The 16,869-nt window shown below is 43.1% G+C and overlaps 1 protein-coding gene across 1 annotated transcript in view; it reads right to left on the bottom strand.

The window, feature by feature from the left end:
* Positions 1-14,313, bottom strand: part of VWA5B2 (von Willebrand factor A domain containing 5B2) — a 53,486-nt gene extending 39,173 nt beyond the window's left edge. The window contains 3 exon segments of the mRNA XM_032224910.1: positions 1,124-1,285; positions 3,080-3,243; positions 14,101-14,313. Of these exon segments, the coding sequence (XP_032080801.1) occupies positions 1,124-1,285; positions 3,080-3,218 (301 nt within the window). The 5' untranslated portion in view covers positions 3,219-3,243; positions 14,101-14,313.
* Between the last annotated feature and the right edge of the window lie 2,556 nt (positions 14,314-16,869).

A 16,869-nucleotide genomic window follows, 5' to 3' on the forward strand; every position in this document is an offset into this window, starting at 1 on the left:
ACCACTGCTTGCTCAACGTGAACAAACCACACAATCACCCATAACTGGCCATCAGTAGGGCCCCTTAGCACTCCTCTGGAAAAATCAGAATACTGAACTGTGGAAATTGAAGTCCAAACATCTTAGAGTTGCTAAGGTTGAAAGTCATTGCCCTGGAGGAACCCTTATGGAGAAACTCTTGAAATAATTTGTAACTCTCAGGGAAGTCCTGCATAAAATTCAGTTCCGTACTGTTCTGCTCTGCTCATCATTCAACAAATTTATATGTGTTGCCCAACTCACACAGTGAATCTACAGCATGCACTGTGTGGTAAGCAAAGTTTATTTTATAATAAAATAGTTGATAACCCGACAATGCTTGGGTATTTATCTATAGGGGGGAAATGTCTGGGCCAAACGTAATTTCTAATGTTGGATTTTCCCCCTTACCAGAAGGAGCCCCCTTATGGAGTACTGTGCAGCTGTTACCACTATGCTGTACAGTAGAAGTCATTTTACGGCAGTGCAGTAGAAGCCATTTCAAGGCACAATAGGCTGTATCTTAACAGAACACACACCCCAAGGGGTTTTAGGAGTGTCTTACCCCCACAGTATTTGTTTCCAGGGAGTAAGTCATCTGTGTACCACGTTTGGTTAAAATTGCTCGAAGAGTTCCAGAGTTATGCTGGAACATACAGACACGCAGCCATTTTTACATAGATAGATAAAATGTTTATTTTTTTTCCCCAACCATAATTTTCCGCAAAGTTCCCATGACTTCTCATCGAACCCTGGAATTCTATAGAATCTAATCGAGAGAGGCTGCTATAGATGCAACGCTTAAGGAGGGTCCGTTGACTGAGATGAGAAATCACGTCAATGTGTGTTCATGGAGGCATTGATATTCCTGCTTTGCTCATAGCTCACTATCCCTCTATTCTACCTCTCTAGCGGACTGCCGAAATCTAGTGCTATTAGAAACGGGACCCTATCATTCTTTATACGGAGAAAAGTCACCTTTCGGGACCTTTCCACATCAAGAAAATGCTTTGGGGAGTCCATCCAGAGCAGGTTCCAAGCCCCTATTCTTTTCAGGAGTCCTGGGTACAGAGCTCTGCTAGGCGATATGTGACCCCCCACCAACCGTTACTGCAGCGGAGCGGCTGGTTGCAATTCGTGTTACAGTCAAGGCAGCAATCATCCACTGGAGGCCGGGTCTGGATCTGGAAGGTGCAGGTTCTGTTTCCTGTCTTTGCTTCAAAGCTTGAGATCACCTCGGACTCCTCCAAGGGATAGACGAATACTCCTGTGCCAAAGAAACCAGGGAATGTAAGCTGACTGTGTACCTCTTACCCAGAGGTGGTATTCTACCGGTTTGGACCGGTTTGCCAGAACCGGTAGCGGAAATTGCGGATGGACACACGTTAATCTTACGTATCTTCTTATTGTGAATAAGAACCTGCACAGGAGCCAAACACTCATACCTTCTTGGGAGCATCCAGGATGGAAATTATGGAGGTTGAAAGTTGCTATAGATCAGGTCTGATGTTGCTGAATATCCAGCTTGGCCAAAGTGAAGGATGATGGAAACCATAGTTCTGCTACATGTAAAAAGCTACCCTACAAAGAGCCGTGTTGGTGCAGTGGTTAGAATGCACTATGGTAGGCTAACTCTGCCGACTGCCAACAGTTTGATCCTGACCGGCTCAAGGTTGACTCAGCCTTTCCTCTTCCCAAGGTCAGTAAAATGAAAACCCAGAGGGTTGGGGACAATATGCTGTCTCTACAAATCACTTTGGGAGTGCTGTAAAGCACTTTGGAGCGATATATAAAATCTAATTGCAATTGCTATAAGTCCTCACTTTTGTTTTATATTACTGTATTTTTCAGGGTACAAGGTGCACCATTTTCCCTCAAAAAAGAGGCTGAAAATCTGGGTGCATCTTATACACTGAACCCTGCCCCCTTTGCAAAAATGGCTGTACATAGCCTTTAGGAGGCTTCCAGAGTGCTCCTGGGGGCTGGGCGAATGAGCGAAAAACAGGTCGTTTTTATACTCCAAAAAATACGGTACGTCTTTGACACTAGAAGTTATTCATCTGTTCCAGTAGGAACAGCTGAAGAATCAGTACCCAGTCTATTAAAACCAGGAATGCAACTTATAAACTATGCTTATATAGCATAGCTTTGTAAGGTGCTGGTTGTCACCTTTAAAGCCCTTCATGGCTTCTGATCAGGTTATCTGAGGGACTGTCTCTTGCCAGTCACATCCCCCTGACCCACTTGAGTGGGGCGGCACGGATGTTGTAGGTCCCATCCCCTAAGGAAATACATCTGGTGCAGGGGGGAAATTTTTTAGCAACCAGTTCTCTGCCTGGTTGCTGGGTGGGCACGGCCATGGGGGTGTGGCCTTGTCAGCTTCCTGCACCACAATGGGTGGGGGCTTTTCACCCTCCCCAGGCTCCAGAGGCTTTTTTTGAGCCTCCGGGAGGGTGAAAATGGCCTCCCCCAGGCTCTGGAGACCCTCCGGAGGCCAAAAACAGGCCTGTTTTCGGACTTCAGGTACTTCCAGTAGGCTCGTTTTTTGCCCTCCCAGAGCCTCCGCATGGGTCTTGCACTTACCTTGCATCCAAAACATGCCCAGTGGAGACTCCTGGAAAGGGGGGACGGGATGGGGTCAGTTAGTCCTTGCAACTACCAGTTCGTCGAACCAGATTAAAATTAACACCCAGTTCGGCCGAACTGGTCCAAACCAGCTGAATCCCACCCCTGATCTGGTGAGACCCAGAACAAGGGCCTTCTCTGTGGTGGCTCCCTCCCTCTCCCATCATCCCTCCAGAAATTAGACTGGTCCCCCATTCTGACACCTTTTCAGAAGGCCTGAATATGTGGTTTTGCCAGCAGGACTGGGCAACCTAGAGTGGGATGGAGCCCATTAAATGGCTGATATGCCCGTGTGTTGTCACCAAGACAGGGGTTATTAATTTATTATTATTTTTTATTCTTTCTGTAAGCCACCTAGAGTCGCTGTGAGTGAGTAGGCGGCTATATACATTTTCCAAAATAAAATAGCCTTGGAACTCTTAAAAAGGACGCTCACCTTCCACAGGGTGCTGCTCCAGATTGATGTAAGTAAGGTTGGCAGTGATGCCCAAGGTATAGCCATTGGCACAGGCCTTCACACATGAGCTCTGTAGAGGGAGGGCAGTCCAAGAGGGCAAGCAGTACAACCCTGGCATGATCGTTGGGTTAAATTCTCAAATCCTGCACATGAGAAAAGACAAAGAGCACAGAGAATGCCTGGTGAAATTAACATGAGAATGGAGACAGGATGTTTTTCCCTTCTCCCAGCCCTGCTGAAGCTTGCAGAGTGTTCCTGGGGGCCGGGAAGGACAAAAACTTTTTTTTCTTATTGGGTAGTTTGCAGGAGCTCCACTAGCTCCGGTGAGGCTGGAGTGTCCCCCCCCTCCCCACCATCAAAACTTTTCGCCATTTCTGCGGGCATGGCTTGGTGAGGGGGGCATGTGACTGAGTGTACGTGAGTGATGTCAAGTTGGCCATGCCCACTCAGTCACATACCCCCCTCACCAAGCCATGCCTGCAGAAATGGCGAAAAGTTTTGATGGTGGGGAGGGGGGGACGCTCCAGCCTCAACGGAGCTCCTGCAAACTACTGCATGTGACTGAGTGCACGTGAGTGATGTCAAGTTGGCCATGCCACTCAGTCACATGCCCCCCATCTAGCCACACCCACTGAACCGGTGGTTAAAAAAAATTGAAACCCACCCCTGCACCACTGGTAGAGTTAGGTACTTTGAACAGTCAAGCTTCCTGATTAAAATCTACATCTATGACTTTCTGAACAAGGGCCTATCACTCTTTTGACAGTATCTATGGAGATTTTTAGTCATCCAGATCATGGTAGTCCCAAAGGTTTTTTTTTTTAAAAAAAATACACATGTGTTTATTCATCAAATGAAAATTCAAATTCAAAAGAGCAACAAAAATTAAATGTGATCGGGAAGGTAGGCACATTAATGCACTTGTGCACTGGAGACTAAAACATATGAAGAACGGTTGCAGGAATTGGGTATGTCTAGTTTAAGAGAAAGAAGGACTAGGGGAGACATGATAGCAGTGTTTCAATATTTCAGGGGTTGCCACAAAGAAGAGGGAGTCAAACTATTCTCCAAAGCACCTGAGGGTAGAACAAGAAGCAATGGGTGCAAACTAATCAAGGAGAGAAGCAACTTAGAACTGAGGAGGAATTTCCTGACAGTTAGAACAATTAATCAGGGGAACAGAAATTGCCTCCAGAAGTTGTGAATGCCCCAACACTGGAAGTCTTTAAGAAGATGTTGGATAGCCATTTGTCTGAAACGGAATAGGATTTCCTGCCTAGGCAGGGGGTTGGACTAGAAGACCTTCAAGTCCCTTCCAACTCTGCTATTGTATTGTATTGCACTTAAGGTCCTCTTAAATATCTATGGCAAAAACTGTTAGGAAAGGAGGATGAAATGCCTTAAAACTGGATGGGCTTCAAGGTCCTTCAATGGCTGGCTGCAAATTAAGTAGCCACAAGGACAGGCTATTTAAAACATTTACCTGGAAAGGGACATATAGACTTAAGGGATGGTTCCTGACACTGACAAGAGTTTTACCCATCCCTCCTTCTGTTTTCCAGTGTTGGAAGAAATGTCCTTCTGGGTTCAGTTCCAAGTGAGGAAAAAGACACTGGATTCATGGAAGTTGCTTGGAAAGAAGGTTTATGGATGATGGACAGGACCACATGCTTTGAGGTCCTGGGGGAAAAAAGGGAAAAGATGCTGAGAGTGCTTTGATTTTATGCCCTCTCTGGGCTTTTGAATTTGAGCTTGTATTCTGATTGCTTGTCAGACTCCCATGGGGCCATGAAGGGGCAACTGTAGGCTTTCCTGCATCCCAAGGTTGGTTGACTCTTGCTGGGTGATGATGTAATGAAAGGGCTTTGGGTTTCCTATTATGGCTCTGCCTGAAGGAGGTAGATCTTTGTTAAGTAGAATAGACTGACTGAGGCCTTAATGACCCATTGGCAAAGGTGGGGGCGGATGAGTCTCTGCCTCTCTTTTAGGGGAAATATTCTGCCCTTTTAATATTTCCTAAAATATTTCATTTTCCTAGGAGAGGACTGTGTGCTAACTTCCTACAGCAGGAATAGGCCAGGCTGCTTGAAAATGTAATTTTTCTCTTTTGGGGGGTGGGGTGGGTGGAGTATGGGGGTGTGGAAGGAAATGATGGGATTCTTGGCTTTTTCAGGACTTGGAATGAGACAGATTATACTCTTTGCTCCTTGTTTGCATTTTCTAGGTGATTCCAGGCTAGTCATTGGGACTGAGGAATTCAACCGGGTGAAAGTCTATCTATGGGAATATAATTGCAGGGGCCACCTGAGTCATGTGACTGAATCTAAGTTTCCAACATTTTTCCCATGCCATTTATGTCTCTAGTGGGTCTTTTAATAGCTGGCCAAATTGCCTACAAAGGCAAAAATGTTGTTCAGGAAGTAACTATTTTTTCACTTCTGCCTGAACCGGAAAACGGTGTTGTATGCAATGACAGTTTAGGTGAAAAATGTGCAGTCCCGTGTTGTGCCCCCCCCCAATTGTTTTTATGACACATGCTCAGGCCTGAATTATGTTGCTAGGTACAAGCCAAGGCATTTCAAAATTGTGATACTATCAGTTTTATTTCTGAGAGGCTGCTCAGCACATTCCTGATCAAGCTTAAGACAAGCCTTGAGAACTTGACTTGCACAGATTGTAAGACTACAGGTAGTCCTCGACTTACGGTCACAATCAAACCCAAAATTTTTGTTGCTATGTGAAGACAGTTAAGTGAACTTTGCTCCATTTTACAACCCTTCTTGACAGAGTTGTTAAGTGAATCACTGCAGCTGTTAACTTAGCAACCTGGTTGTTAAGTGAACCTGGCCTCCCCATTGACTTTGCTTGTCAGGAGGTTGCAAAAGGGGATCGCATCTAGGACAATGCAACCGTCATAAATATGAGTCAGGCTGTCAAGTGCCCAAATTTTGATAATATGGCCATGCGGGGGGTGGGGGGGGAGAGGTTACAACAGTCATGAGAAAAATGGTCCTAAGGTCACTTTTTCAGTGCCGTCGTCACTTTGAATGGTCAGTACAGGTAGTCCTCAACTTACAACCGTTCAAAGTTTCAACGGCACTGAAAAAAAGCAACTGATGAGCGTTTTTCACAGTGACCACCTTTTGCAGCATCCCCATGATCATGGGATCAAAATTCAGAGGCTTAAATCCAACCTGTGGGGCTATCCTGGAAATATCAAAGGACCGGCCCACGGTGCCTCTGCCGGCCAAAATCGGCCATGTGCACACACCCACACACCCACACACCCTGCGGCCCATTTTCAGCCAGCAGAGTGCTGCTGGAGGCCATGAATGGTGAAAATGAGGCATGCCCCCAGGGGTGGGTTCCGGCTCCTTTTATTGCCAGTTCACTTAGGGACGTGCACTGCGCGGCGCAATATGCAGAAGTAAAAAAACCTGCTTCTGTGCATGTGCAGAAGCAAAAAACAAACAGCCCGGAAAGTGCTGCAGGAGGTCATTCAGGCCGAAAACGGGGCAGATGGGGCAGTACACAAACACACACACACACACACACACATCTATGCCCCATTTTGACTGGCAGGGTGCTGCAGGAGGCATATGTCCTGTCTCCCCCTCCCCTCTGCTCCATGGAGAACTACAATGCTTATCCGGCCCTTGAAGAAATCCCGTTTGACACCCCTGGTGTAGAAAACCTCCAATGTCCCTTCCAACTCTTATTATTCTGGCATCTTTTAATATCCTGGCTAGCCTTTCACCCTCCACCCTCCCTCCCCCGCTGGCTAAATCACCCAGGTGATCCAGGTGGGTGGCTTATGGAATTGGAACAGGTGATGCTGCCCTAGGAAACTAAGCAACCTCCGTGATTTCAATCCCTCAGAGTTGTTGAGCCCCACCGACAGCTCAAGCGAAGTGGAAGATGATCCATATTCCGAAAATAATTCTTTGTTTCCAGGTGACCTTGACTCCACCTTGCACCTGTAGTCCGAGGTGCCGTTCGAGAGGTCTCGGCCAGCTGTTGTTTCATGTGAAAGATGGCATGGAAAAACAAACAGAGATAACTGTGCAAAGCTGCTAGTCAATCCTGAGCGTGCAAAGATATGAGCACTTGTATGTCTCTCTGCAGTGTAAACTCCAAATAGCTGACACTGATTGGGAGAACTGCTATTATAAGGCTCTGGTTATAACCAGAGCAGATTTTTCTAGTCATCAACAGCCGTATTGGTGGAAGAGAATAGAAACTGAAATCTGGCATATTCTATTAGATAGTGTACTCTCATTATGAAATTTTAGGATAGAAGGTTTTGGGGCAACACCCAACACCTCCACTTTTTCCTCATAAAAAAGGGAGTGTCTGATAGAAAAGGAGTTATGACTAAGGTTGCAAAGTTTGCAATCACCATTTGTCGTCTGAAATGGAAATTGTTTAATAAAATTATAGGCAAATTAAGAATGCTTGTTTCTCAAGTAATTTGAAATTTTTATTTGTATTCCATCTCTTATTATTTTTACAATTAACTAAAGGTGATGAGCATATCCCATCTTTCTCCTCCTATTTTCCCCACAAAAACAACCCTGTGAGATGGCTGGGGCTGAAATTTTAAACTTCTTTCACCTTGATCATCATGCGATCCAGTGGATCCAGTCACTCCTACCCAAAACTTCTAATTTACATGATGAACTACAGACAGTCCTTGACTTATAACCCCAATTGAGCCCAAAATTTCTGTTGCTATGTGTTAAGTGAATTTGGCCCCGGTTTACTATTTTTCTTGACACTTGTTAAATGAATCACTGTGGTTAAATTAGTAACACGGTTGTTAAGTGGATCTGACTCCCCCATTGACTTTGCTTGTCAGAATGTCATAAAAGGGGTCACATGATCCCTGCAACTGTCATGAATACAATTGAGTGCCAAGGATCTGAATTTTGATTGGGTGACCAAGAGGATGCTGCAAAAGTCATAAATGAAAAATGTGCCTAAATCAGTTCTCAGTTCTCTCCTAGCTTCAAATAGTCACTAAATGAACTGTTGTAAGTCGAAGACTACCTGTAATAAAAATACAATACATTCAGGCAAAATGCCTATGAAGAAAGCTATGTTCATTCTGACTTGTGAGCTTGTTCCTTTTCAGTCAGTATCTAATGGGTGAGAATAATTTGGTCTAATCTCTGTCCTAGACAATTGAGGTGCAGTTAGGACAGAAACATGTCCAATTTCCTACAAGGCTGCCAACTGCCTGTCACACAATTTTGAAGAGAGTTCCTCTGCCCAGCAGGATCTTTTCCATCCATACCAGTAACACATTTATTGTGGAATGGGAATGGAGGGGTAAATATAGAAAAAAGTGAGTTTATATCCAATAGAATGGAAAGCAGTCAACTGCAATTTCCTTTATGGAGGAATCTTTGTAAGTGCTTGGAACCACTCCAACTGGAAGTAGACCTAGATTGATCTCAGGCTGTTTCCATTCCTCTCTATATGAGCTGAGTGCTTCTTAATCAAAATGGAGACTCTGACAGACGTGAGGTGGGGGGAAACCCCATTTTTAATCTAACAAGATTAGTATTAAAAGGGGCAGCAACACTGACTCATCCATCTTTTCTGATGGTCAGCACTAAAAATTTGGTCCCTGGAGGGGAAGAAATTGAGGAAAAGCAAAGGTCCAAATGATTCCCCATAACATCTTGCCCAAACGTAAGCTAACATCAACAAAGTGGTTTGAACTAAGCCTATTCGGGAAGGTTAAAATGTTCAGCTGTCTCCTCATTCTTGTGTTACAAACCAGATTTTGGAAACTCCTGGAAACTATTGAAAGTATCTCTTACTATCAGGGAATTTCTCCTTAGTTCTAGGTTGCTTCTCTCCTTGATTAGTTTTCACCCATTGCTGCGTCTCCTACCCTCAGGTGCCTTGGAGAATAGTTTGACTTTGTGGCAATCCCTGAGATCTTGAAAGACTGCTGTCATGTCTTCCCTGGTCCTTCTTTTCATTAAACTAGACATCCCCAGTTCCTGCAACCGTTCTTCATATGTTTTAGCCTCGAGTTCCCTAATCCTCTTTGTTGCTCTTCTCTGCACTCTTTCCAGAGTCTCGTCCCAAAGCTTTGGTCAATCTTAGGAGCCTCTGCTTTAAACATCCAACTAAACAGCCCTGTTAATTGCCATGACACTGACTAGCCACAACCTCAATGAATTGTTGACCAAAGGCTTATCAGGAAACTTCCACAGGTTCCTTTCATGTGATTTAATCATCGCTACCCTTTACCTTTATCTTTTCAAGGTAAACAAGGCCCATCTGGTCTGGATACGTTTTATGTAGGCAGCTGGGAGGCAGTTTATAATGAATAAATGCAAACCCACAGATTTTCATCCCTGTGATTTTCCTTGCGCTTATCAGTCACGGGGAATAGAGCGCCCTGCAGTTTTATTAATGTTGTTAAGGCTCCCAATCCCTGTTTTCAAAGATCCCCTTTCACCTGTCCAATTGAAGTGAAGGGTCTGAACACAACGTTATGTGTGTACACAGAAGGCAGGCAACATTATTCTTAAAACCTTTTTTCACTGTGGATCAAAAACAATTAAAGTTGTTTATCAATGTATTCATCAACGTTATCAGTTTTCTCAAACTTCCTCACTCTTCTAATATTTTTACAAGTAATCAATTAGAAAAGAGCCATGGCAGATATGATTACCGCTGCCAGCAATCTTTCTTAAATTACTGAGACTAATTATATGCACAAAAATAGACTCAGAAACACCCACAATGTAGGAACATTGGAGAAGACGATGGAAATAGGAGAGATGGCAAAATTAACTTGTTTGATTAGAGAAAGATCAACAACTATATTAATCAGTTGACTGGAAACCCCTTATGGACTTTTTGCTGAAAAAAAGGGGAAGTTATGGTATAAACTTAGAGTGAAATAGTAAAATATAAATTACATTTATAAATGTTCTCCAAAAGATCAAAAGTCACTTCTTTATCATTCTTTCCTTGTCTATTTCTATTTTCTTTTTTTACCGTACCAATTCATTAGTCCTTAATTTCTTTTTTTCTTTTGCAATATATGCATTATTTTTATCTTGTTAAAATTATTCAGTAAAAATATTTTTAAAAACCCCAAAAGTGCTAAATTAGTGAAAGCAACAACAACGTTATTGTGAAACCAGATATCCACGACAAAAGTAAAGGACGGGTGGTAGTAAGTCCTCCTCTCACCCAACAAGAGGAGGGAGGAAGAGGTGTAAGAATGAAATTTTCAACTCCTTAGGGACAGAACAGTTGTGGACTTCAACTCCCAGAATTCCTCAGTCAGCATTGTTAGCTGGGGAATTCTGGAAGTTGAAGTCCACCCATCTTAAAATTGTCCGAATCGGGAAACATTGGTTTAGGATATACAGAAGTGTTCCTGAAACTTTTTTCTCTCGTGAGCCTGTCACTTTTAAAAATTATGGAAGAGCGGAAAAAGGTTTCCCCTCCCCATATATCAATCTTTACTGTATTAAAAATAGAAAAACAACACATTTGCTGCTACCAGTTCTCACAATTATTTGATAGGATTTTTAAAATGGTACTATCTTTCAATTTAGCTTGGCAAACACGGTAACAGAAATACATCTGTTTCTATTGGAATGAAACCAGGAGGATCTAAGAGTAAGAGACATGAATTCAGATGGTGCGATTTCAACATTTTATGTGAATTTGCCCCTTTTATTCCAGAGAATTGGAATAAAGGACAAAATTAGGGAGCTGGGAGCATCTTGGAAGTCACCTCATCCAATCCCTTTCCTCAATACAGATGGTCCTTGACTTACAACCATTCATTTAGTGAGCATTCAAAGTTACAACAGCACTGGAAAAAGTGACTTAAGACCATTTTTCACCCTTACAATCATCGTAGCATCCCAATGATTGAAATTCAGACTTTTGGTAACTCATATTTTTGATGGTTGCGGGGTCCTGGGATTATGTGATCAGCTTTGATGACCTAATGACAAAGTCCAGGGGGAAGCTGCCTTTACTTAACAACTGAATTACTAACTTAACAACTCCAGCGGTTCACTTAACAACTGTGGCAAGAAAGGTTGTAAAATGGGGCAAGACTCACTTTTAAAATGTCTAACTTAGCAACAAAAATTTTGGGCTCAATTGTGGTCGTAAGTCGAGGCCTACTTGTACATACTCTACAGTGGTTCCTCCGGCGTAGAGAACTTTGCCTTGAGTTTCCTACCAATCCATCCTGGCTCCTAACAATTTCATGGATGTATCTCTATAGGTAAGAGCACTGAATGGCCCCAATTAAAGGATAGTTCACTATCCTCATAGTTAACCTGCTCCACTGTTGAACAACTCTTACCGGTAAGAAGGTTTTCCAAACGTTAGCCAAAATGTGTTTCTTTGCAACATTCGCCCATTATTTCCCTGGCACAACAGAGGGAATCTCTGCTTGATCTTTCATGCACCAACTCTTTCAGATGAGTGTTTGTTAAATGACAGGTTATGTTAACATGCTTGCTACTAGGAAGACACGTCATGCAACATTAATAAAATATGCAGCTAGAGAATAGGTGGTATTCAGCCAGTTTGGACTGGTGGAAATTGCAGGTGCCTTCCCACCCTCCCATGCCATCCTATTTAGGCACATTTTCAAGCCGCGCGCATGTGTGCAAAGCCGCCTGTGCAAGCAAAGCGGAAGGCCGAGTGCATGCATGGACACTCACATTTGCAAACCGGTAGGGAAAGTAAGTGAATATCACCCCTGAGCCAGAGGATCTTATGCTTTGCCTGTCCTAAGAACACTGCTCTGGCAATTTCCATTTCTAAGCAAGGCAGTTAAGTGAATTGGGTCCTATTTTCCCTTTTTTTTTGCCACAGTTGTTAAGCAAACCATTGCAGCTGTTAAGTGAAACATGCAGCCGTTAAGCGAATCTGGCTTCCCCCATTGACTTTGCTTGTCAGAAGCTGGCTAGGAAAGACACAAATGGTAATCTCACAACCGTGGGACAGATTGTCAGAAATACATGGCCAAGTGCCAAGTGCCCAAATTTTGATAACATGACCATGGGGGGGGGGGGGGATGCTGCAAATGTTGTGTGAAAACTGCTCATGAGTCAACTTTTTTCAGTGCCATTGTAACTTCAAACGGTCACTAAACTAATGGTTGTAAGTCGAGGACTACCTGCACCTTCCAAAACATAAATCTTTCCAGCATCTTGGACCATTTTCTGGCTTCCAAACAATTTGTAATATTATGAACTTGCCCACACAAAAGCAGCAAAGACAAAGATAGAAATCTGATGAGCAAGAGATCAGCATTTGCAGACGCAGCCTTGAATGTGTACATTAATGCTTGGAAGCCTTTCAATGTAAACTGGGAACGATGAGTCAAAGGGGGGAAAAAACAGAAAATATTTTGTTCCAGGACTGGGAAGATACTGTAACAATTGCATTGAGTCTGGATGATCTGATAAATTGTACCAAGTGAGTATTTTGATAACTTTTGCCCCAGGCGTGAGATTTATCTTCCTTGCTAAAACTTTTTGATTACATCAATCACATTTTAACACTAGCAGAATCTTTCTTGATCACAGCAGGACTTAAGTCTGATAAATTGGGCCTGATGATTTAAATAACTGCAAGAATCAAATAAGACATTAAAATAGGGTTTCTCATTTGTTCTCATCCAGACAGTATGGCGTAATGGTTAAGAATTGAGACTAAAACCATGAAAATCCACGTTCACATCCACCCTTAATTTCCAATCTATTCCACAGGGTTATCATGGGGGGAAATGGAGAAGGGAATACCATATACATCAGGATGAGCGCATGGGGGAAAAAGTGGAATATAAATGTAACAAGTAAAAAAATTAGAATTTAGATCTGATGCATGTGCGACTCGAATATCTGTTAAAGTTATCTTGATTTGCGATGCCTCCAGCAACCCAAGTGAATGGGCCATAAAGATCGATTCCTTTCACCTGAATTGGTAAAGTAAAAGTCCCGCAAGGAAACAATCCACACACGAAGAACGTTTGCAGGAACTGGGCATGGCTGGTCTAGTGAAGAAATGGACCAGGGGAGACAGGATAGCAGTCTTCCAATATTTGAGGGGCTGCCACAGAGAGGAGGGGGTCACGATATTTCCAAGGCACCTGACAGCCAGACAAGGAATAATGGATGGAAACTGAACAAGGAGAGATTCAACCTAGAAATAAGGAGGAACTTTCTGACCGTGAGAACAATCAACCCATGGAACAGAAGTTGCCTTTGAAAGTTGTGGCAGCTTCATGACTGGAGGCTTTCAAGAAGAGACTGGACTGCCATCTCTCAGAAATGGTGTAGAGTCTCCTGCTTGGGTGCGGGTGTTGGACTAGATGACCTACAAGGTCCCTTCCAACTTTGTCAATCTGTTAAATCCTGGATAAAATTTAGGACGGTTGATAAATTACCATAGCAATCTAAGCCCTCAAACACAGGAGACTGGACCATCTGAAGAGGCCTCATACAGATCTCCGTTATTTCTCTTTGGAAGCAAATGGTTGTCCAGTCTCGTGTGTCTCCAAGTTGGGGATTTTTACAAGGGAGACTCAGAAACATTTTGTTTGACATTATATTACAGTAAATAATACGATAGATGTGTAATACATAACTACAGGTCTATCTATGATGCAGCAGCAGGAGTATTTCCTGAGATACCCAAGTATATGGGTCATGTCCTTCTTCTGTTCAAAAAAATATGGGTCACATCTGTATTATGTGTCTCTTGATCATTAAAACACCTACCTAACACTTAAGCATTTTTTTAAAAAAAGAATGAGTAAGTTATTCATTACACAGAGTTTTGCCCAGGAATATCTTATCCATAGGAGGCTATCCAAAAGGGGTCAGGATCCCAATACTTTTGTGTCTCTTCATATGCAATCCAGACCTACTTAACTCTACCACTCATTTACCGTCTTCAAAGTTAGCCAACAGAACTGACATTTAAAGGCTTACCTGGAGAATGTCACACAATCTGCAGTCTTAACCAGCTTGATTTGGACGAATTAATATGGCTTGAGCATCCTCCTACTTTGGGGTGCACTCCTGTCATCAATAGTGAACAGAAGTCTAATTTTGCAAGCCCCCGGCTTCTGTCGTTTCCCTTGCAAGGGGAAAACTGGCAGGTTTCCCACTTCTTTGTGCATTTGCTCGCCCATACAACTCACACCCGCTCTGCTGCAGACTCTCTTCGGTACTGGCTTCCTCAGTGCTGTAGCACTATATCTCTGCTACTGCTTCCTCTCTGCCAGAAGAAAAGGAACTGAGCAGGTCCAAGCAGATCCCAGTTAAAGGGCCAGGACATCTGCATAACTCTGCTAACAGAGAGAAGAAGACAGCTAATTCTCAGCAAGTGCTAGTTTGCCTTTATTCAGATGATGAAGTATACCTGTCAGAATTAGGCCGAAACAAGTTAAAACCTAGAAAAATGAAATAGCTTCAGAGATATTGAAAAGGCAGATTATATCTCTCTGGATCAGAAATGGAGAAACATGTTTTTAGGCAGGAAAAAGACTCACTCTTAAACCCCCCACTTTTGTCAACGGGCCACTCTATGTCTTTGTCTATTCTACATAACGAAGATCTCCTCGCTTCAGCTCCAGGGTGATGGGATTAAGGCATGATAGGATTAGCCCTTTACCCATCCCACCACAGGGCACCTGGGAAGAAGCAATGCTCAACCAAACATGGACTCACAGCCTACAGAGTTGCCCCTGCATGGCCCCCTGGGAGTCTGACAACCAATCAGAATACAAGCTCAAGATCAAAGGCCAGAGAGGGCATAAAACCAGGGACTTTCAGCATATTGGTCTCTTTTTCTTCTTAACTCAACATCTTGTAGCATGTGATCCCCCTTTTCTGTTCAGGAGCTCAAGCCATGTGAGCCTGTCCACCATTAAACCATCTTTCCAAGAAGCCTCCATTTCCAGTGTCTTTTTCCTCACCCAGAAGGACGTTTCTTCCAACAAGAGAAACTCCCCACTCTCCTCCAAATTACAGGTAGTCCTCAACTTACCACCAGAATTGCTCCCAACAATTCGGTGGCTAAGCAAGACATTTGTTAAGTGAGCTTTGCCCCACTTTACAACCTTTCTTGCCACATTTGTTAAGTGAATCACACTGCAGTTGTTAAGTAAATATTGGTTTTTCTGACTTTGCTTGTTAGAAAGTTGCAAAAGGAGATCGTGTGAGCCCAGAACACAGCAACTGTCATAAATATGAGTCAATTGATCACATGACTGTAGGGAGGTTGTGTGATAAGCAGTCATAAGTCACTTTTTTTAGCTGCTGTAACTTTGAGCAGTCATTAAACAAATGGTTGTAAGTCAAGGACTATCTGACACAATTTGGACCCAAAGCCCAATTTTACCTCCAAGAAAGGTAGACCTTGTGTCTGGAATTGTCCATGCTGTTTTGTATAAAAGATGCAAAGTTGATTTACGTAACACCTTCCAGTGTAGTTTCTGCTAACTCAAGGAATAGCAGATAGCAATAGATCTTGGAACTGGAGTACACTCCAAAATGTTAAAAGGAGAGATCTAAGTAACGGGAGGCACTGCATACCAAACATTCTTCTGAAAACACGAATCTTATTTTCAACTTTATAGACAAGAGTCCTCTGATTCCTTATGATGTTGATCACTTTACTCCCCAGTTGACAGCTCAGTTTGAACAAGGGGAACTTGCAACTGCAGTCGGAAGTTGGAGTCTTGCAGTAACCAAAAAACGGTTTCCCACTCTTACAGGGTAATTATTCATGCACATCTATTGGTTCAATTTACTTTACTCGAAGTAATGAGTGTCAATATGTATGTATGTGAATGAATAGATAGACAGACAGACAGAGAGATGATGGATGGATGGATGGATGGATGGATGATAGGCAGGCAGACAGACAGCTAGGCAGGCAGGCAGGCAGGCAGGCAGAGCCACATCCTGTGCTAAGCACAGTGTCTGTATAGAAGTCTAATAATCTACTTCCTAGTAGAACTATGTTATTTTTTTTTCTCCCTTCAGGCTTCCTCTCCTTGAATGGAGGGTGAGCTAAAACATTAAAGCTTCTGTCTCACTTGGGAAAGACCTATTTGTGCTGCAAAATATCTGGACAACCACAAAACATTACAGAAAAATGGTGTGTCTGGCTGCCACCTGAAGCTTGCCAGGATTTTTGCAGCCAAAATATTATGGACCTGCTTAAACCATGACGCATCCAGTGCTGAAACTTCAACCCCTCCCATTGCTTATCTTGGTGGCTCCAGGCAGTTTCCTACATCCTGACTCCAGTCCTGGGGCCAAGCCAAGAGCAGTTGCCAGCATTAATAAAATACAAGAGGTAAATCACAAGAAGAGCATACTTTTTATTGAGGAAAACAAACCATTGCTACTGTCTTCTGTAAGTTGGACTTCAGCTGCCTGTACAGGCAGTCCTCAATTTACAACCTTTTGTTTAGTGACCATTTGAAGTTACAATGGCACTGAAAAAAAGTTATTTAGAACTGTTTTTGACCCTTACAATCTTTTTAGCAGCCCCATCGTCATGTGATCAAAATTCAGGTGCTCGGCAGCTGGTTCATATTTATGACCAGTGCTGTCTCCCAAGATCGTGTGATCATCTTTTGCGACCTTCTGACAAGCAAAGTCAAAATGGGGAAGCCAGGTTCACTTAACAACAGTGATAATAACTTATCAACTGCAGTGATTCACTTAACAACTGTGGCAGGAAAA

Source organism: Thamnophis elegans, chromosome 10 (genome assembly GCF_009769535.1).
Source record: "Thamnophis elegans isolate rThaEle1 chromosome 10, rThaEle1.pri, whole genome shotgun sequence".
Taxonomy (NCBI): domain Eukaryota; kingdom Metazoa; phylum Chordata; class Lepidosauria; order Squamata; family Colubridae; genus Thamnophis; species Thamnophis elegans.